The sequence below is a fragment of the Scyliorhinus canicula genome, chromosome 3, assembly GCF_902713615.1.
Source record: "Scyliorhinus canicula chromosome 3, sScyCan1.1, whole genome shotgun sequence".
In the NCBI taxonomy this organism is placed as follows: Eukaryota; Metazoa; Chordata; class Chondrichthyes; order Carcharhiniformes; family Scyliorhinidae; genus Scyliorhinus; species Scyliorhinus canicula.
In genome coordinates, this window is record NC_052148.1 from 70436580 (window position 1) to 70459314 (window position 22735).

At 43.8% G+C, this 22735-nt stretch overlaps 1 protein-coding gene across 1 annotated transcript in view; it reads right to left on the bottom strand.

Annotated features, from left to right (window-relative positions):
* Window positions 1–432: 432 nt before the first annotated feature.
* kiaa1328 (KIAA1328 ortholog) overlaps window positions 433–22735 on the bottom strand; it is a 248031-nt gene continuing 225728 nt past the window's right edge. Inside the window, 1 exon segment of the mRNA XM_038790679.1 lies at window positions 433–1577. Within this exon segment, the coding sequence (XP_038646607.1) occupies window positions 1352–1577 (226 nt within the window). The 3' untranslated portion in view covers window positions 433–1351.

Consider the following 22735-nt stretch of genomic DNA (forward strand, 5'->3'; position numbering starts at 1 on the left):
CGTGGTACTTGATACTTAAACTTCTCTTTTGGGAATGCAGGGCAATAAGTATACTGATGCAGGGCAATATGTACACTGATGCAGACCAATTTTTATGTTGTGTCGTGCTGTTTTTAACATGTGCTCCTCAAAACATTGTACAAATCAGCTGATAAACTAATTCCAAGGAACAAAATCATGCAACCAAATTATGCAATGATTTGGATATTAGTCTTTTAACTCCAGCCCAAATTGAGAGAACAAAGATCTATGTTGCTGTAAGCAAGTGAACAGTAAAATCAATTTGGGAAGATTCAATCTAACTGTCAGTTGCCAAGAGCCCAGAACTGCTCCTAATTAGTACCAAATTGGCAACCTTTCTCCGCAGCCAAAGAATGACCAGCGACAGAACAAAGATCACAGTACAAAGTAGTCTATTGAGGTTGAGGCACATTTTTAAAGCAGAGTAAATTATGTTAAATTTAATTTTGTATACTGATGGGAGGATACACAAGTCTGCTGTTCAAATTTTTAACTTAGCTTGGGAACAAAATGTGTTAAAAAAACTTTAAAACTAGTTCCATATACATATTACAGATATTAAAATGACCACTGATTATTTTGGTTTACAGATTCTGTTTGCGAACTTCAGTAGTAAATATAGTATATGTACCATTATGTTGATGGTTTTAACAATGGTTTTTGTCTGCACATTCCATAATGCCATTATATCTGCAAATATTTCCCAGAGAAAGAACACCGTCAAGAATCACAATTCTATATAACATATTTTCAGTCTGCAGAACCAGCAGCATCTGAAGAGAGTTCACATTGAAGCCTACTTATGACAATAATCGATTTTCATTTCATTTCATTGACCTATTGCAGTTTCACATCTAAAATGGTAACATGTCAGATGATTTCAGTTTTTTTTGGCCTCTGCCAATATGTACTCTCAATAGGGTAATATATGTAATGAATGTGGTAAAGGTTGTTTCTTTCTATTCAAGGAAAAACAACACATGTTAATTCTCAGTAATTATGAAAAAGCAACAAAGATTGGTTAAGACAATTAACTTTTTTAAAGCTTTAAAAATAATAGGCCGCAGGAACATTGTTGCAAGTATACTGTAGCTATCAGTTTTAAAGAATCCTACAACATTCCTCGCATATTAATCACTTACATTTTGGATTAACCCAGCAGCGCACACTTTTGTCTCCAATGGTCCAAAGCATGCAAGGTTAAAAGACAGTCTTTTGGATTGTGCTTGTCTATGAACCACTAAAACACTCTTCAACGCCTCAATTTTAGTAAAATAATTCAAAAATCATGATGATTAGCTCATGCCAGTGAGAATGTTCTACCACTTTTTTAGATGAAAAAAACATCTTCTAACATTCTGCTTTCTTCAAATTCATCATCTGAAACGCCACTGTCTGTTGGAGCTTTTCCAGTCTTATCAAGCTTTTGATGGTTTCTGCTGTGAATTATGTTGCTTTTTCTTGGCTTGCAGTATTCTTCCTTGATGTGCGAATTATGCTTTTGTGAGGAAATCGGACTCAATGCATCCACCAAATGAACAAGAGAGGCTTCATAGCTTAAGGATATTGGAAGAAGGAAAAAAACTATGTTAAAGTGAGAGTATTTGAGATTCCATTCTCATAAAAATATGCATAATAAAAGACAGAAAAGATATTGTGCACTATAGGAGCTCTATCTCAAACATTTAAAGCACATAACTCGAGGACTTATGATGGTCTTATGATGACAAAATAACCATGATAAATTGTCAATGTTATGGTGCTCTATTATTTCCAGGAATCCATTCACCGTAGAAGTCGACAACCTGTAGATGTCAGTGTATAAGGCTACCTTTGAAGCCTTGAAAAGTCCCTCCAAAAGTGAGCTGAGTTGTATGGCGAATATAGAAATGAACTGAAGGCGAGGGTGGATACTGTCTTCATCATTCACTGCGTGGGGTCTGCTCTGTGTGGATGTGGTATTAAACCTCTGCACATCTTTGCAACACAGGCCATATTACCATCTTGATCCCTTGTCCCCAGTTATAAGGTACTGGTGAGAAAAGCATCCAGTTATAGGTTGAAAAACTGAGGCTACCTCCTAAATGGGAGTGTAGCACGTTGTAGCTGAACAGACTTACATGCCGAGTGGATGAAAAAAAACATGATATTTGGGGCTGATAAAATGTAGTCACCGTATCCACTGAGATACTTTATATGCCACGATCCACCAGAAATGTTTTCTAGAATTAAGCATGCAGTCCTGACAGCTAAAAAGTAATTCCTGTTAGGTACCACCTTTTACTGTAACACCAGTTATCGTAAATCTGTTGACTGGAAAAAACAGTAACAATGATATAAACATCACCTGATAGCTACAAAATTTGTCGGGAATACAGAAGGTAATAACACAACCAGAACTATTTATCTATGATTTAAAATAAGTTGTGCACTTGCCCTTAATGCTAGCAGTAGCAATTGTGCCAGCACTCTAGTGATCCTCTCCTTATAAATATTTAAGTGAATGGATGTTTTCTGTTCTTTCTCCAAGCATATTAATTACTCTTCTGAGCCTCTCTCCATAACTTATTGGACACAAAGACCACCTTCTATCCTCTGCACCAAGCTGAACAAACTGCAAGCCTCCCATCACACTGAAGCATAAAGGTGACATTCTGTCTCCCTCCCAACAACACATTTAGCGGACTTTTCTGGTCACGGCGGCCCAGAAACCAAATGGCCCATCAAATTGACCGTCCCACCAACAACGATTCCTGCAGTGGGCGGGGCTGTACAAATTACCTGATTATTTGCAGCTGTTAATATCACATATACATAAGCATTCTGAAACCGTATTTCATAGCATTTCACCAAAATATTACTGCTAAAATAGCAAATTTTTAAAGTCATTAATAAATTTCTGTGCAATTCTAATATGTTACACAGTTATACTGTATGCAATGGTTATTCTATTTAAAAAGGAGGCCTGCGTGACTTGCTTTTGAACATCACTTGAGACTTAGTTGTCTCCCTCACTCATGGAAGAGACAATGGGTGGGATATACTGGTCTCGTTGCGCCCAAAAAGCAGCAAGTGCAATGTGACCGGTAGAGGCTGGGTGATCTCACTTCCAGGATCTACCCGGCTCGCCACACCTCGCGAGATCTAACGTAATCTTGCGAGGCCTGCCCACTGTGGGTGGGATCACTTTCTGGCAAATCTGCATATTAGAGTGAACCTAACTGTTTCACTCTAATATGCATTCCTGAGATCTAACCAAGGTGTGGGATCTAACCCCCTCGCCTTGGAGATCTTGGGTGAGAGCGTTAAGTACTGGTGTCCACAAACTGGGACCAGATGGAACGGCACTCATGGGGGTCTCCCTGGGAATTGGAGGCCCCAGGTGCATGCCCTCTGGGCAGTGATACACTGGCACTGCTGGTTCCACCTGGGCACCCAGGCACTGCCAGGCTGGCACCCTGGCACTTTTTGCATGACTGTGATCAGGCGGGGGTGTGCCTGTGGATCGCCTTAAAGTGAGTTGGAGCTTGGGGGGGGGGGTGTTAGATTTGGGGCACTTGACGGGGCTCGAGAGATCAGGATACCATTTGGATCTCTCTGCTCTGAGGAGTTCCGGTGAGCGGAGCTTCTCAGTGCAGAAAAAGGGAGTTCCCCGCTGAAGCCCCCAATCTACCCGAATGGCTGCTGGTAGCGGTGTGATTCTTGGCGCTTCAAGCACCGGGAAACACCCGGCGAATCTGACGCTACGGGTACCTGTCCCCATTCAGGCAAATGGTGTCCACTGTATTTTAATATTTACGTGTCCTGCAGTGGCTGCAGACTCTTAAAACAAAAACAATTCTCTGGAACTCCATTCCTCAAATTCTCTTTCCTCATGCCACCTTTCATAAATTTTCCATGTGGTAAATTTTCACATGCCACAACATCTATTAAAAACTTTTATTTTAACAAAGCACACTTGGCTTATCAAATATGTGCAACACAATGTATCAATATTTAAACTCAGATGAAACTATCAACTGATTTCACTAATATCAGTACTCTATGCATTAAAAATGCCAAATAACCTCTGTCAAAAGAGAAATTAAGGTCGCAGACAAGGTTAATTCCATTAATTTTTTCCAAAAGATTTACGCATTTTCAGAAAACAGCTGTTCTACTTTTAGACAGTAATTGTTCATTATAATAGATTTTTTTAATGGTTCAAAAAATTAGTTTAAGAAAATAACGGCAGTCATCATTTATTATATAGAGATGCTAGATGACAACTGAGAGCTAACATTAATGGGTACAATCAATCCAGCAAAAGCACGTAATTCAATGACAATTTTGTCTCTGTTAACAGAGACTAAGGATTGATATTAAGCATGTGATGTTCCAGGTGGCGTGTGCCTATATTAGTAGGAGATGGCAATCAACAGAAATAGTGTGCAACTGTTGTATACATTATTTATTTCATACCTTGTAGCAGCAAGTGAAATAAATGGCAGTGAACAGGATTTCATTCTGCATATTTCTTCAAGCGGCAGGCAACATTAAACTGCTCAGGTTACAGCATAAACACAGCATCGTCATTCAGCAGTGTGTCAGGGAAGTTGTTTTGCTACATAGCTATTGCACCTCAAATAAAAAACATTGTAGTGAATAATTTGTTCGTTTCCACGAGAACAGGAAACATAATAGTTGTTACTGGGCTAGTAATCCAGTGAGCTGGACAAGAGTTCAACTCCCAACATAGCAGTTAAGAATTTAAACTTGTTTTTTTATTATTCATCTGCTATGTGCTCTGTTTCACAGAGACATGGCTCACCCACACCTCACCGGACTGTGCCATACAACCTGAAGGCTTCTCAATTCATCGGGTGGACCACCGATGCTGGAGTGGTTTGCCTCATCAACTTCTCCTGGTGCTTGGATGTGGCGACCCTGGCGACCTACTGCTCCCCGGACCTGGAATACCTGACCATGAAGTGCTGCCCATACTATCTTCCACGTGAGTTCACTTCAGCCATTCACAGCAGTCTACATGCCACCCCAGGCAGAAGTGAAGACAACACTGGATGAACTGTACACAGTTATAAACAACTATGAAACAGAACACCCGGAGGCCTTGTTCATCGTGGCCGGGGACTTCAACAAGGCCAACCTCAAGAGTGCACTGCCAAAATTCCACCAGCACATCTTCTGTCCCACCAGGGGCGACAACACTCTTGACCACTGCTACTCAAAAATCAAGGGCGCCTACCGTTCCATCCCCCGACCGCACTTTGGGAAATCAGACCATAAGACTGTGCTCCTTCTCCCGGCTTACAAGCAGAAACTCAAGCGAGAGAATCCAGCAAAGAAGGTCGTGCAGTGCTGGTCCGAGGAAATAGAAGAGCTCCTAAGTGACTGTTTAGAGACAGTGGACTGGTCAATATTTAAGAACTCAGCGACCAACTTAAATGAGTATGCCACCACCGTCACAGACTTCATCAGCAAATGTGTGGACGACTGCATGCTAAAGAAAGCAGTATGTACGTTCCCCAACCGTGAGATTGACTCCCTACTGAAGGACAGGTCTGAGGCGTTCAAGTCAGGCGACCCTGACCTATACAAGAAATCCAGGTACGACCTCCGCAAAGCCACCCGGGATGCCAAGAGAGAATATTAGACCAAGCTAGAGTCACAGACTAGCGTTGCAGACTCTCGGCGGTTGTGGCAAGACCTAAACAACATAACGGGCTACAAAGCGAAGCCGAGCAGCATCTCCAGCAGCAGCGTGTCCCCCCCCCCCCCCCCCCCTCAAATGAACTCAATGCATTCTATGCTCGGTTCGAGCAGGAAACCAATGATCTGCTGTTGAGTGCCCCATCAGCCCATAACACACCCATACCCACCATCACAGCTTCCAAAGTCACTGCGGCCTTCCCAAAAGTGAACTCTTGGAAGGGACGGGTCCGGACATGATTCCTGGTTGTGCACTCAGAGCCGGCACAGAACAGCTGACAGATGTGTTCACAGACATCTTTAACCTGTCCCTACTCCGCTCTGAGGTCGCTACCTGCTTCAAGAAGACCACCATCATATCGGTGCCAAAGAAGGACCAGGCAACATACCTCAATGACTACCGTCCGGTAGCCCTGACTTCAGTCAAAGTGAAGTGCTTTGAGAGGTTGGTCATGAAGCGCATCACATCTACACTCCCAGAATGCCTTGATCCACTACAATTTGCATACCGCCGCAACCGGTCCACAGCAGATGCCATCTCCCTGGTCCTACACTCATCCCGAGAGCATCTCGACAACAAGGACTCCTACATCAGACTCCTATTTATTGACTACAGCTCCACCTTCAACACCACAATCCCAGCCAAGCTCATTGGCATAGCTCCAAAACCTAGGACTTGGCTCCTCACTCTGCAACTGGATCCTCGACTTTCTGACCCACAGACCATAGTCAGTAAGAATAAACAACAACACCTCCTCCACAATAGTCCTAATAGGGAGGGTTTCAGATTCCTGGACAATTGGGGTTCATTCTGGAGTAGGTGGGACCTCTACAAACGGGATGGTCTACACCTGGACCAGAGGGGTACTAATATCCTCGGGGGCAGGTTTGCTAATGCTCTTCAGGAGGGTTTAAACTAGTTCAGCAGGGGATTGGGAACCTGAATTGTAGCTCCAGTACACAAGAAGCTGAGAGTAGTGAGGTCATGAGTAAGGTTTCAAAGTTGCAGGAGTGTACAGGCAGGAAGGAAGGTGGTCTAAAGTGCGTCTACTTCAATGCCAGGAGCATCCGGAATAAGGTGGGTGAGCTTGCGGCATGGGTTAGTACCTGGGACTTCGATGTTGTGGCCATTTCGGAGACATAGATGGAGCAGGGCGAGGAATGGTTGTTGCAGGTGCCGGGGTTTAGATATTTCAGTAAGTTCAGGGAAGGTGGTAAGAGAGGGGGAGGGGTGGCATTGTTAGTCAAGGACAGTATTACAGTGGCTGAGAAGATTGATGAGGACTCGAATACTGAGGTAAGTATGGGCTGAGTTAAGAAACAGGAAAGGAGAGGTCACCCTGTTAGGGCTTTTCTATAGGCCTCCGAAAAGTTCCAGAGATGTAGAGGAAAGGATTGCAAAGATGATTCTGGATAGGAGCGAAAATAACAGGGTAGTTGTTATGGGGGACTTTAACTTTCCAAATATTGACTGGAAACACTATAGTTCGAGTAATTTAGATGGATCCGTTTTTGTCCAATGTGTGCAGGAGGGTTTCCTGACGCGGTATGTAGATAGGCCAACAAGAGGCGAGGCCGTATTGGATTTGGTACTGGGTAATGAACCAGGACAGGTGTTAGATTTGGAGGTAGGTGAGCATTTTGGTGATAGTGACCACAATTCGATTACGTTTACTTTAGCGATGGAAAGGGATAGGTATAAACCGCAGGGCAAGAGTCATATCTGGGGGAAAGGCAATTATGATGCGATGAGGCAAGACTTAGGATGCATCGCCTGGAGAGGAAAACTGCAGGGGATGGACACAATGGAAATGTGGAGCATGTTCAAGGAACAGCTACTGTGTGTCCTTGATAAGTATGTACCTGTTAGGCAGGGAGGAAGTGGTCGAGTGAGGGAACCATGGGTTACTAAAGCAGTTGAATCACTTGTCAAGAGGAAGAAGGAGGCTTATGTGAAGATGAGACGTGATGGTTCAGTTGGGTCGCTTGAGAGTTACAAGTTAGCTAGGAAGGCTCTAAAGGGAGAGTTAAGAAGAGCCAAGCGAGGACATGAGAAGTCTTTGGCAGGTAGGATCAAGGATAACCCTAAAGCTTTCTATAGGTATGTCAGGAATAAAAGAATGACTAAGGTAAGAGTAGGGCCAGTCAAGGACAGTAGTGGGAAGTTGTGCGTAGAGTCCGAGGAGATAGGAGAGGTGCTAAATGAGTATTTTTCATCAGGAAAAAGACAAAGTTGTCGAGGAGAATACGGAGATACAGGCTATTAGACTCGAAGGGCTTGAGGTTCATAAGGAGGAGGTGTTAGCGATTCTGGAAAGTGTGAAAATAGATAAGTCCCCTGGGCCGGATGGGATTTATCCCAGGATTCTCTGGGAAGCTAGGGAGGAGATTGCTGAGCCTTTGGGTTTGATCTTTAAGTCATCTTTGACTACAGGAATAGTACCAGAGGACTGGAGGATAGCAAATGTTGTCCCCTTGTACAAGAAGGGGAGTAGAGATAACCCCGGTAACTATAGACCAGTGAGCCTTACTTCTGTTGTGGGAAAAGTCTTGGAAAGGTTTATAAGAGGTAGGATGTATAATCATCTGGAAAGGAATAATTTGATTAGAGATAGTCAACATGGTTTTGTGAAGGGTAGGTCGTGCCTCACAAACCTCATTGAGTTCTTCGAGAAGGTGACCAAACAGGTGGATGAGGGTAAAGCGGTTGATGTGGTGTATATGGATTTCAGTAAAGCGTTTGATAAGGTTCCCCACGGTAGGCTATTGCAGAAAATACAGAGGCATGGGATTCAGGGTGATTTAGCAGTTTGGATCAGAAATTGGCTAGTTGATAGAAGACAAAGAGTGGTGGTTGATGGGAAATGCTCTGACTGGTGTCCAGTTACTAGTGGTGTGCCACAAGGATCTGTTTTGGGGCCGTTGCTGTTTGTCATTTTTATAAATGACCTAGAGGAGGGCGTACAAGGATGGGTGAGTAAATTTGCAGATGACACTAAAGTCAGTGGAGTTGTGGACAGTGCAGAAGGATGTTACAAGTTACAGAGGGACATAGATAAGCTGCAGAGCTGGGCTGACAGGTGGCAAATGGAGTTTAATGCAGAAAAGTGTGAGGTGATTCATTTTGGAAGGAATAACAGAAAGGCAGAGTACTGGGCTAATGGTAAGATTCTTGGTAGTGTGGACGAGCAGAGAGATCTTGGTGTCCATGTCCATAGATCCCTGAAAGTTGCCACCCAGGTTGAGAGGGTTGTTAAGAAGGCGTACGGTGTGTTAGCTTTTATTGGTAGAGGAATTGAGTTTCGGAGCCATGAGGTCATGTTGCAGTTGTACAAAACTCTGGTGCGGCCAAATTTGGAGTACTGTGTGCAGTTCTGGTCGCCACATTATAGGAAGGATGTGGAAGCATTGGAAAGGGTACAGAGGAGATTTACAAGAATGTTGCCTGGTATGGAGGGAAGATCATATGAGGAAAGGCTGAATGACTTGAGGCTGTTTTCGTTAGAGAGAAGGTTAAGAGGGGACTTAATTGAGGCATACAAGATGATCAGAGGATTAGATAGGGTGGACATAGAGAGCCTTTTTCCTCGGATCGTGATGTCCAGCACGAGGGGACATAGCTTTAAATTGAGGGGAGATAGATATAGGGCAGATGTCAGAGGTAGGTTCTTTACTCAGAGAGTAGTAAGGGCGTGGAATGCCCTGCCTGCAACAGTAGTGGACTCGCCAACACTAAACGCATTCAAATGGTCATTGGATAGGCAAATGAACGATAAGGGAATAGTGTAGAGGGACTTTAGAAGGGTTCCACAGGACGGCGCAACATCGTGCGCCGAAGGACCTGTACTGCGCTGTAATGTTCTATGTTCTATGTACTATATTCCCTGTACACACACGACAGCATGGCAAAAGTTTGGTTCCAACTCCATCTACAAGTTTGCTGACGATACAACCATAGTGGGCCGGATCTTGAATAATGACGAGTCAGAATACAGGAGGGAGATAGAGAACCTAGTGGAGTGGTGCAGTGACAACAATCTATCCCTCAATGCCAGCAAAACTATTGGACATTGACTTCAGGAAGCAAAGTGCTGTTCACTGTTAAGTAATGGGTTAAGAGACATTGCAATTAGTTGTCTCATTTATGTTAAGTGTTCAATGATTGTCTCATTTATGTTAAGTGTTCAATGATTGACACTGATATGTAAAGGGGCTTCAGGTGGACTCTGGAGCTGGTGATGATCTGTAGAGTTCTGTGCAGAGTGAGTTTGAACCATTAAAGGTGTGTTGGTGAAAAAGGAGCTGAACTCTTGCCTCTTCATACCACAGCATCTATTACATCTAGCATACACACCTCTGTCAGCATCAACGGGGCCGAGGTGGAGATGGTTAGCAGCTTCAAACTCCTCAGGGTAAACATCTCCAAAAATCTGTCCTGATCCACCCACATCATCGCTACCACCAGGAAAGCACAACTGTGTCTATACTTCCTCAGGAAAATAAGGAAATTCGGCAGGTCCACATTAACTCTTACCAACTTTTACAGATGCACCATAGAAAGCATCCTATCTGGCTGCATCACAGGCTGGTATGGCAACTGCTCGGCCCAAGACCACAAGAAACTTCAGAGAATGGTCAACACAGCCCAGTGCATCACACAAACCTGCCTCCCATGCATTGACTCTGTCTACACCTCCCGCTGCCAGGGGAAAGCGGGCAGCATAATCAAAGACCCCTCCCACTCAGCTTACTCACTCTTCCAACTTCTTCCATCAGACAGGAGATACAAAAGTCTGAGAACATGCATGAAGAGACTCAAAAAACAGCTTCTTCCCCGCTGTTACCAGACTCCTAAACGACCTTCTTATCGACTGACCTAATTAACACTCCACCCCTGTATGTTTTACCTGATGCTGGTGTGTATATATTTATATTGCCCTATTATATATCACCTTGTGTTGCCCTATTATGCATTTCTTTTCTTTTCATGCACCTAATGATCTGTTGAACCGCTCGCAGAAAAATACTTTTCACTGTACCTCGGTACACGTGACAATAAACAAAAATCCAAATCCATTTGCGGGATGTGGGTGTCGCTGGTTAGGCCAGCATTTATTGCCCATCGCTAGTTGCCCTTCAAAAGTTGGTGGTCTGTTGCCTTCTTGAACCGTTGCTGTCCTTGAGGTGTAAGTATACCCACTATGCTGTTAGGGAGGGAATTCCAAGATGTTGCCCCAGCGACAGTGAAGGAACAGCGATATATTTCCAAGTCAGGGTGAGGGAAATCTCCAGGTGGCGGAGTTCCCAGGTACCGGCTGCTCTTCTCCTTCTAGATGGTAGCGATCGTGGTCTTGGAAAGTGCTGTCTAAGGAACCTTGGTGAGTTGCTGCACTGCATCTTGGGTAGCTGATACACAAGGCTGTCACTGTTCGTCCGTAGTGGAAGGTTTAATTGTTTGTGGAAGGGGGAGCAATCAAGTGGGCAGCTTGTCCTGGATGGAGTCGAGGTTCTTGAGTGTTGTTGGGCTGCACTCATCCAGGCAAGTGGAGAGTATTCCATTACACTTCTGACTTGTGCCTTTTAGATGGTGGGCAGGCGTGAAAAAGGGTGAAAAGCCCTTAGTCGCCACATATGTCCCAAGAAGATTTCTGGCTAAGCGTCAATGCCGAGCAATCCTAAGAAAATTATCGACAAAGGAGAGCAACTGGGGTGGAGCAGGCTCCTCAACATGGCGATGGGAGATGGGCGAGTGACTTACGCCCTAATGGGTCGGGTGAGAATGTGGGAAGAGCATTTGGTACTCTTCCGTATTGTGGCAGATCTTACCCCCCTTGAGGGCAATGACTTCTGTGTATAATGATGTAAAGTTTGTAGCCCTACACCCCCTGAGAACAAATGACTTGGTAGACTTTTTGTATTTTTTCATTTTGGGGTTAAAGAATCGTTAACTGGTTTCCGCAAAGGTACAGGCTGGTCTCATATCTAAGAAAAATAATTCTAATGTGGCATTGGTGCCTCTGATATAATTGGAGTTGGAGGAGGTATGTTTTGGTGCACACCCAAACAGGGCGTGAAAATCTTTTCCTATATTTTCTTTGGCTGAATAAGCGATGGCGGTAGCTACTTTGAAAATTTGCTCCTGGAACATGCGGGGAATAAATCATCCTATTAAGAGAAAAAAATATCTTGTCTTTCCTTCAAAAAGAGAAAGCTAACATAGCTTTGTTGCAAGGAACTTTTAGATGACAAGGAGTACCTTAATTTGAAGAGGGATTGGGTGGGACAGCAGTTTTTTTGCCTTGTTCTCGACCAGTAGTCGGGGTGTCGGTGAATGAAAATGTGCCTTTCAAAATGGAAGATTGTGTGAAGGATAAGGGAGATAAGATATGTGATTGTCATGGGGCTTTTATATGGGGAAATTGTCTCGATAATGAATGAAAATGGTCCACCAAACTATTCCTCTGATTTTGTTACTGAAGTCTTTGTGGACTTGGCTGAATTGGCGTCTGTTAATTCCTTTACAGGTGGGGACTTCAACTATAATCTTAAATGTTTGGTGGACAAACTCCCAACAACCAGAAAATCCCCCACTCACCAGGCAAGGGCTTGAGCATCAATTTGTGAGGAGGTGGGGCATTTGGATGTGTGGAGAACACTGCACCCAAGAATAAAGAGTTCACTTTATTGTCAGCCCCCCCCCCCCTAGATTTAGGTATTCGAGAATTGATGCATCTTTGCTCAGGATAATACCTTGACCTCACACTATAAGACTGAGTTTGATCTCTTCTACCCAGCCAATTTCCTCTCTTCTACCTAATCCTTCTATCCTGTGGGAAACCTGTAAAGGCTTAGGGTAGGGTCCTAGTGATTTCATATATGGCCAACAAGAGGCATAAAATGCTGGACCAACAGTGCCAGTTGGGAGTACAATTGGCTGAAAGAGAGAGATCATGGCAGAAATTCTCACCGTTCATTGCTGAAAGAAATTAATGCAATTGGAACAACGCTGGACTCCTTGCTGACTCAATGTGCTGAGAGGAGTTTAAAGTTTGCCAAACAAAAGTTATGAGTTTGGAAACAAACCGAGTAGATAATTGGCTTTTTTTTTTACTGGGAATGGAGCTGACTGTAGGACTACTCCAAGGGTAATAGGATGATTCAAACGGAGGATATTAACAAGGCACTTAAAGGCTTATATGCCAATTTATATGAAACAGACTAGTCTGGGGATGCGTGGATAGTTATACAGTAGAACATTTCTTCACCTCCCTTAAACTCCCAACAATCTCCAAGATCTAAAGGTTGGTCCTGAATGCTCTTATTTCTAAAGGGGAAGTGGCTCTTGCCCTGAGGGAGCTTCAATCTGGTAAGGCCCCAGTATCCTATGGTTTTGGAAGTGAATTTAGTAAAGAATTTAAAGACTTGTTAATTGATTCACTGATTGGCTTGTATAATCACTCACTTGAAGCAAGTCTGCTGCCGCAAATGTTCCGTGAAGTGAATATTTCCCTAATTCTCAATGCAGGCAAGAATCTTGAAGAGGGTGCATCCTATAAACCACTCTCTCAAATGTAGATTTGAAATTGCTGTACAAAGTGTTTGCACGACACCTAGAAAGAATCCTCCCTATGATCACATTGGCCGAAATTCCTGTAACAATGTCAGGAGACTATTAAATTTCATCAAAGTCTTTCAAAAGCAGGCATTAGATGGATTAGTGATCGCTTTAGATGCAGAGAAAGCTTTTGAACGGGTGAAATTATTTATTTTATATGCTGCAGAAGAGCGGACCTCTCCTCCTTTTGGCTCAACACTGAAGCAGGGCAGTCTGCATACTCCTCACAGGCCCTGCTGTTTCAAGGCTTTATCTGACAGGTGTGAAAATCCTATAATTATCAATACTCTAAGAGCGTGGAGGATGGGGTCTGCCATCTGGAAGGGAGATCAAAATTAATTTCTGCTCTCTCTCCCATTCAAGGTAACGTGGGTTTTCCACCAGGTCTTATAGCCATGGATTCGGTATCTGGAGGGATAGACGTATTTTTCACTGTATGACTCCGGCCATTCGAATAACGGCTGAGATGCTTGCCGGTGTCTTGGCAGTGGAATTTGATAAGCAATGGAGGCCTGTGTCAGAGGACTTTTGTAAGTATATAGTGGATGTCCTGACTCCCATTCGGTTGAAGTTAAAAAAGTCCTCCTAAATGGTAAAAGCACATAGAGCAGCTATTAAGAGCATGGAGACGGGTCTTTCGAAACATAGCAAGAAAATTGCTGAGATCTCCCTGATGGCCGGTGAAAATAAAACACGGAGGGCTAAGGTAGATAATCTGGAGAACCGCTCTAAGAGGCAGAATGTCAGAACTGTGGGGTTGCTGGAGGGCTTGGAAGCCCTATTCCCTACAGTATACCTTTCTAAGTTTTGGGATGGTAGATGCATGTTCCCTCCAGAGCTAAATCCAGCCAATCGGATACTCCGGCAGAAGCCCCGACCCAACGGAAGACCACGGGATGTTATTACACGATTCCACACCTTCCAGGAGAAGTAGCAGGTCCTGAAATGGGCTGAGGAGCATTGGGACTATAAATGGGAAGGCCACGCCATCAGGTCTTCGAGAATGTTGGAGCTGAAGTAGCAAAGAAGCGGGTGGCGTTTAACAAGGCCAAAGCCACCCTGTGTAAGAGTGCTGTTCAGTTTGGGGCGGTGTACCTGGTGCAGTTCCAAGTGACTTTTGAGATGAAGGACTATTATTTCAATGCGCCGGAGGATGCAGAAGCCTTTGTAAACAAACATGGGCTTGGTTTGCGTTGATTGTGTTTTTGCAAGGCTTTGGTTGCTGGGAGTGGGCAAATGGATGTGGAGTTTTTTTAGTATAAATTTAGAGTACCCAATTATTTTTTTCCAATTAAGGGGCAGTTTAGCATTGCCAATCCACCTAACCTGCTCATCTTTGGGTTGTGGGGGTGAGATCCACGTAGACATGGAGAGAATGTGAAAACTCCACACAGACAGTGACCCGGGACCAGGATCGAACCCGGGTCCTCAGCACCGTAGGCAGCAGTGCTAAACACTGCACCACTGTGCCGCCCCGTGGGTGTGGAGAATTGTTGGGGTTCATTATACATACATGTTTTATTTATTTGTCCTTGGGTGGGATGATTGATTCAATATGTTGGATGTTCATAGGAGCCTCATTCGCAGATAAGGGACCAGACCAGGTTGTGCAAGTGATGGTTGAGCCAGGTATTTCATTTGTGCTTCAATGGTAGGATTCGGGTGGGGTAGACTGTGATTTTGATGAATAAACTGGTTCAATTTTTGACTACCAAGATCGTGAAGGATCCTGCTGGGAGATATGTGATGGTCAGTAGGACTTTGCATGCACTTTGGTGGTCCTGGTCAATATCTATGCATCAAACTGGGGTGATACAGGGTTTGTTTGGAGGTTGTTGACCTCCATTCTTGACTTGGACACACATCAACAAATCTTGGGTTGGGGGGGGGGGAGCTTAAGCTGTGTTCTAGATCCAAAGTTGGATTGATTTAGGCCCTTATCACTGGCTCCATCATACTCCAAGGATCCTTGGACGTTTCTCCAGAGGGATAGATAATCAGGTGGTTTAGCTTTACCCAATTTGTTATTCTGTTATTGGGTTGCCAATATTGATGGTTCCGGGATCCGAGTTCCATATGTGGGCAAATAGAGGTGAGTTCTTGCAGGGGATCGAGTTTGGGTGCCTTAGTAATTGCCTGTTTCCATTCTCTCCTGCAAGATTTTCTTCAAATCTGGTGGTGATGTCCACCCTGAGAATCTGGAAGTAATTCAGATTAACATTTTAAATTTAACTCCATGTCGTTGTTGGTTCCTCTCTGTGGTAATCATCCCTTTGTACCAGCGGGTTGAGACTCAACGTTTAGGTTATGGAAAAGGTCTGGAAAGATTTGGGGGCTTGTTTGTGCAGCGATGATTTGCCAGCTTTGAGGAACTGTCTGTAAAATTTCAACTCCCTGGGACTAATCTGTTTTGATATTTCCAGATTTGTGATTTTTTTGCAGAAGACCTTTGTTTCATTTCACTTCACACTACTATCTTTGGCCGGGTCTGGTGGGGCAAGTATTTTGGGTATCGATGGCCAGATCTATCAGTGGAGTCGGCTTCATTGGATGAGGTGAAGACAAAGTGGGAGGGTGAATTGTGTCCTATTTTGGATGAGAAGGTGTGGAGTGAAGCTCTTCACAGGATAAACTCCACATCTTCCTGTTCTCAGTTTGATCCAGTTCAAGGTGGTGCACAGGGCTCAGCTGACCAAGGCGAGGATGAGTGGATATTTTTCGGGGTGGATGACAGCTATGAGTGATGTTCTCTGGGGCCAGCTAATTATACTCATATGTTCTGGTTGTGTCCCAAATTGGTAAGCTTCTGTGTCTCCTTCTTTGACACCATATCAGAGAATCCTTATTTTAAAATAAATTTAGAGTGCCCAATTCATTTTTTCCAATTAAGGGCCAATTTAACATGGCCAATCCACCTACCCTGCACATCTTTGGGTTGTGGGGGCGAAACCCACACAAACATAGTGAGAATGTGTAAACTCCACACGGTCAGTGACCCAGAGCCGGGATCAAACCTAGGACCTCGGTGCTGTGAGGCAGCAGTGCTAACCATATCAGATAATCTTAACATTGAACGGGAGCCTTATCCGCTGGTGGCTATTTTCGGGGTATTGGACTCGCCGGTGCTGCAGACAGGAGCGATGGTACATGTCCTCGCCTTTGCCTTGTTAATAACCCTAATGCAAGTTCTGCTTGGGTGGAGGTCTCCTATTCTGTCCAGTGCCTCTGCCTAGTTGTGTGACCTCATGGAATTTTTACATTTGAGAAGGTCAAGTTTTTTTTTTATTCGTTCATGGGACATGGGCATCACTGGATGGGCCTGCATTCATTGCCCATCCCTAATTGTCACAGAACACAGAACAGTACAGCACAGAACAGGCCCTTCGGCCCTCGATGTTGCGCCGAGCAACGTATCCACCCTATACCCGTAACCCAACAACCCCCCCCTTAACCTTACTTTTTTAGGACACTACGGGCAATTTAGCATGGCCAATCCACCTAACCCGCACATCTTTGGACTGTGGGAGGAAACCGGAGCACCCGGAGGAAACCCACGCACACACGGGGAGGACGGCAGACTCCGCACAGACAGTGACCCAGCTGGGAATCGAACCTGGGACCCTGGAGCTGTGAAGCATTTATGCTAACCACCATGCTACCGTGCTGCCTTTGAGGGTGCAGTAAGAGTCAACCACATTGCTGTGGGTTTGGAGTCACATGTAGGCCAGACCAGGTAAGGGTGGTAAGACTTCCTTCCCTAAAGGACATTAGTGAACCAGATGGATGTTTACGACAATCGGCTATGGTTTCATGGTCATCATTAGACTTCTAATTCCAGATTTTAAAAATTGCATTCAAATTTAGACATTTGCAGTGGCGGGATTCAAATCTGGGTCCCCAGAGCATTACCCTGGGTTTCTCGTTTACCAGCCCAGTGACAATACCACTACGCCACCACCTCCCCTGCAAGTATATCATTAGAGGGACAGTTGGGAGTTTCTACTCAAGGTGGCAGCTATTCATTTGTTTTTTCAAAGAGTTAGTCACCGTCAACTGTTGATGGAGTTTAGTTTATTGTCAGGGTCAGTGTGTGTGTGTGTGTGTGTGTGTGTGTGTGTGGGGGGGGGGGGGGGGGTGGTTAAGGTTTGGAAGTGCGCTTAACTGTTGACCATGTTCTTTTATATTGCAACCTGAAGCATCCGTATAATAGTGTACTGTTATAACTGAAAAGATTTTCAATAAAACATATATATTTTTTAAATCGCCAATTCAGAATTGGCATAAAAGTATCATGTTCCCGGTGATGGGCGTGTCCAGGAATGTACCTGCTGGTGGGGTGCCAGAACCCAGGGTCACAGTCTGAGGATACTAGGTAGACCATTTAGGACAGAGATGAGGAGAAATGTCTTCACCCAGAGAGTGGTGAGTCTGTGGAATTTGTTACCACAGAAAGTTATTGAGGCCAAAATATTGTACGTTTTGAAGCAGTTAGATATAGGCAGTTGACACATGGGAACACGGCCACCTGGAAGCTCCTCTCCAAGCCACTCACAATCCTGATTTGGAAATGTATATCTGTTTCTTCACTGTTGCTAGGTGAAATCCTGGAACTCTCTCCTTAACAAGACTGTGGGTGTACCTACACCACATGAAGTGCAACGATTCAGGAAAGCAGCATACCACCACCTTCTCAAGGGCAATTAGCGATGGGCAATGAACACTGGCCTCACCAGCGAAGCCCGCATCCCTTGAATGAGTTTTTAAAAATATTCAAAAAGACCTTCGCGGTTATAACAAATCCTGAGAAATATAAACAAAGAATTTTATTTAAACTGGTGCACAGGTGGTCATCGATTTTTACAACTATGCAATTAAGAATCAGCTACATTACTGCGGATCTGGTGTTACATGTCAGTGAGACCAAGGGTGGCAGAGTTCCTTCTCTAAGGAACTAGATGGATTTTTACAATAATTGATGTTAATTTCATATTAAACATTGCCGAGTCTCTCTCCAAATCACCACCCCGACTTGAAAATATATCACCGTTCCTCTACTGTCGCTGGGGCAAAATCCTGGAACTCCCTCCCTAACATCATAATGGGTACACCTAAACCTGAAGGACTACAGCAGTTTAAGAAGGCAACTCATCACCACCTTCTGAAGGGCAATTAGGGGTGGGCAATAAATGCTGGCTGAACCAGTGATGCCCAGATGCCATAAATTAATTTTAAAATAGATTTATATTCCAGGTGTATTTATCAAATTTAAATTCCGCCAACTACATGGTGGGATTTGAATCTGTGGCCCTACAGCATTAACCTCGGCCTCTGGATTACTATTTCATTGAGTTTAAACTCAACAAAATATCTGGAATTAAAAGTCTAATGATAACCATGAAAAATTGTTGATTGTCGTAAAACCCCAAAAGGTCGACTAATGTCCTTTAGAGAAGGAAATCTGCCGTCCTTACCTGGCCTGGCCTACATGTGACTCCAGGCCCACAGCAATGTGGTTGACTCTTAACTGCCCTCTCAAGGGTAATTAGGTATGGGCAATAAATGCTGGCACAGCCAGCGACGTCCACGTCTCGTGAACGAATAAAAAAAGTTTGTCATTATGTCACTATCTCCCATGAAGCTTAAAATCATTATGGCTCATTATAAGGTCCATTTATCATATGTTAACGTTGGTGTATAGTGGCAGTAGTGTGCACCATCGACAAGATGCGCTCGCTGCAGATCCTTCAGCACGACCTTCCAAACCCACAACCTCTACCAGCTGGCAGAAGAAGGGCAGCAGGTGTACGGAAACAACATCTCCTCCAAGTCAGTCACTATCAGAAATTAGAAAGATATTGCTGTCCCTTCAGTACTGCTGGGAAGCCCTACTTAAAGCACTGTGGGTATGTCTACAGTACAAGGACTGCAGCTGTTCTAACTAGCAGCTGGCCACAACCTTCTAATAGGTAATAAAGAACAGGCAATAAATGCTGGCCGTGCCAGCAATGCCCACACTCTGTGAAGAAATAAAAAACTCCCTGCAGCACATGCAGTGTAACCATGTCAAGACAAGCTCTCTCCTTTACCTCCTGAGTTTACATGGCTTTGAGAACATGGCTTCTAATATTACAGTACTTATTCAATTCCACTTTGGAAACACACATTTTAATTTTACTTTGATTTATTAAAATAAAATTAGGACACTCTCATGTTTGGATTTATGAGCCTTGCAAGTTATTAGCCTGTTGTGTGATACAGTGTGATTTCCTTTTCAATACTATGTAGACACAGCTCTAAACTATATACACATTTGTCACTGTAAAAACCTTTTCCTTTGATGGAAATAAAATACTCAGCTGCTGGACTCATTTTGCAATCTTTTGTTATTGTGTCTGCAGTTTGATTTCCATCCAACTACAATGCAATAGCAAAACAAATGATAAGCCTAAATGGTACAGGAGAATGCCATTTAAAAACATCTCGATGGCATAATGAATTTTCCTAGCAACAGCGGTGAAACAAATTTAACAAAACATAATAGGATGCGACCTTCCCAGGAACCGGTAAAGATTTGCCTAGAGACGGCAGTAGCCAGTATTTAAAAGGCTGGATGAGCCACGGCTCTCCCAGTAAATACATTTGAAGGCAATTCTAAACTCTAGATTATGTGCATTACAGTTTACTTAAATGATTGGGAAGATCAATGAGGTATACAAATGAAACTGTATAGGGTCAAAGAATTTGATAGGGGCAGACAGCCAAATACACAGAAAGCAAAATCAAAGTGGAACAAAGGTATAATTGGCCAGACCCTCAATAGCAGTTAACAATCAGCAGCCTCAGGAAGCAGACAAGCCAATTGCCAGATAATAGCCTCCAAAGTCTTCAAGCCAAGGCAGTGCAGAAAACTTTCGTAAAGGCAGTTTAGATATCTTTGCTGGACCAGGAAAAGACATTTACAGACTTGATTGTCATCCCTGTTTTGTGTTGTAACAATAAACTGTTTTTAAAAAATCTATTAGATTTATTTAGGTTGGATGTTTCTTGGGGAACAGGGTAAGCTTTATGGAGTTCAGGTATCATAGATATATTTTGGAACAAGGGATATGTTCTGCAAAAACTGTGTGTGTGTTCACTAATTCATATTCCTTACTGTCAAAGAATAAATAGTCCTGTTCATGTGTATTTGACTTTTCTTTACTTTAGTAAATAGTCTTTAGTAATTCAGAAAGTTATGAATGTGGATAAATCATCTGGACCTGATGGACTACACCCCAGGGTTCTAAAGAAGATAGCTGAGGATATTGTGGAGGCATTGATGGTGATCTTTCAGGAATCACTGGAGGCAGGGAGTGTCTCAGAGGACTGGAAAGTGACTAACGTAACACCACTGTTTAAGAAGGGAGGGAGGCAGAAAGCAGGAAATTATAGGTCGGTTAGCCTGACTTCGGTCATTGGTAAGATTTTAGGGTCCATTATTAAAGATGAGATTGCAGAGTACTTGGAAACGCATGATAAAATAGGACTGAATCAGCACGGTTTTGTTGAGGGAAGGTCATGTTGGACAAATCTGTTAGAGTTCTTTGAGGCGTTAACGAGGGCGTTAGACAAAGGAGAACCATCTATTTAGATTTCCAGAAGGCCTTTGACAAGGTGCCATATAGGAGGATGTTAAATAAGTTAAGAGCCCATGGTGTTAAGGGTAAGATCCTGGCATAGATCGAGGATTGACTGACGGGCAGATTTTTACATTTGAGAAGGTCAAGTTTTTTTTTTATTCGTTCATGGGAATGAGGGAGATAAAGGGATCTTTTTCAGGATGGCAGGCAGTGAATAGTTGTGTGTCTCAGGGATGGTGCTCGGACCACAACTTTTCACAACATTCATTAATGATCAGGAAGAAGGAACTGAAGGGACTTTTGCTAAGTTTGCAGATGATACAAAGATATGCAAAGGGACAGGTAGTCCCTCTGCATATCTTTGTATCATTGAGGAAGCAGGGGAGATGCAGAAGGACATGTGAAGGCTAGGAGAGTGGGCAAAGAAGTGGCAGATGGAATACAATGTGGAAAAGTGTGAGGTTATGAACTTTGGTAGGAAGAATGGAGGTACAGACTATTTTCTAAATGGAAAAAGACTTAGGAAATCAGAAGCACGGAGGGACTTGAGAGTCCGAGTTCAATATTCTCTTAAGGTTAACGTGCAGGTTCAGTCGGTAGTAAGGAAGGCAAATGCAATGTTAGCATTCATGTCAAGAGGGCTAGAATACAAGAGGAGGGATGTACTTCTGAAGCTGTATCAGGCTCTGGTCAGGCCACATTTGGAGTATTGTGAGCAGTTTTGGCCCCCCTATCTAAGGAAGGATAGAGATAGAGATAGAGAACTACAGCACAGAACAGGCCCTTTGGCCCACGATGTTGCGCCAAACTTTTGTCCAAGGTTAATCATAGAATTTTGGACAATTTTTCATGGACAATCCACCCAACCTGCACATCTTTGGACTGTGGGAGGAAACCGGAGTACCCGGAGGAAACCCACGCAGTCACGGGGAGGATGTGCAGACTGCACACAGACAGCGACCCAAGTCAAAATCGAACTTGGGACCCTGGAGCTGTGAAGCAATTGTGCTATCCACAATGCTACCGTGCTGCCCTTAAGAAGTTAACCTACACTCCATTATTCTACCCTAATCCATGTACCTATCCAATAGCCGCTTGAAGGTCCCTAACTTTTCCGACTCAACTACTTCCACAGGCAGTGCATTCCATGCCCCCACTACTCTCTGGGTAAAGAACCTACCTCTGACATCCCCTCTATATCTTCCACCATTTATCTTAAATTTATGTCCCCTTGTAATGGTGTGTTCCACCCGAGGAAAAAGTCTCTGACTGTCTACTCTATCTATTCCCCTAATCATCTTATAAACCTCTATCAAGTCGCCCCTCATCCTTCTCCGTTCTAATGAGAAAAGGCCTAGCACCCTCAACCTTTCCTCGTATGACCTACTCTCCATTCCAGGCAACATCCTGGTAAATCTCCTTTGCACCTTTTCCAAAGCTTCCACATCCTTCCTAAAATGAGGTGACCAGAACTGCACACAGTACTCCAAATGTGGCTTGACCAAGGTTTTGTACAGCTGCATCTTTACCTCACGGCTCTTAAATTCAATCCCTCTGCTAATGAACGCTAGCACACCATAGGCCTTCTTCACAGCTCTATCCACTTGAGTGGCAACTTTCAAAGATCTATGAACATAGACCCCAAGATCTCTCTGCTCCTCCACATTGCCAAGAACCCTACCATTAACCCTGTATTCCGCATTCATATTTGTCCTTCCAAAATGGACAACCTCACACTTGTCAGGGTTAAACTCCATCTGCCACTTCTCAG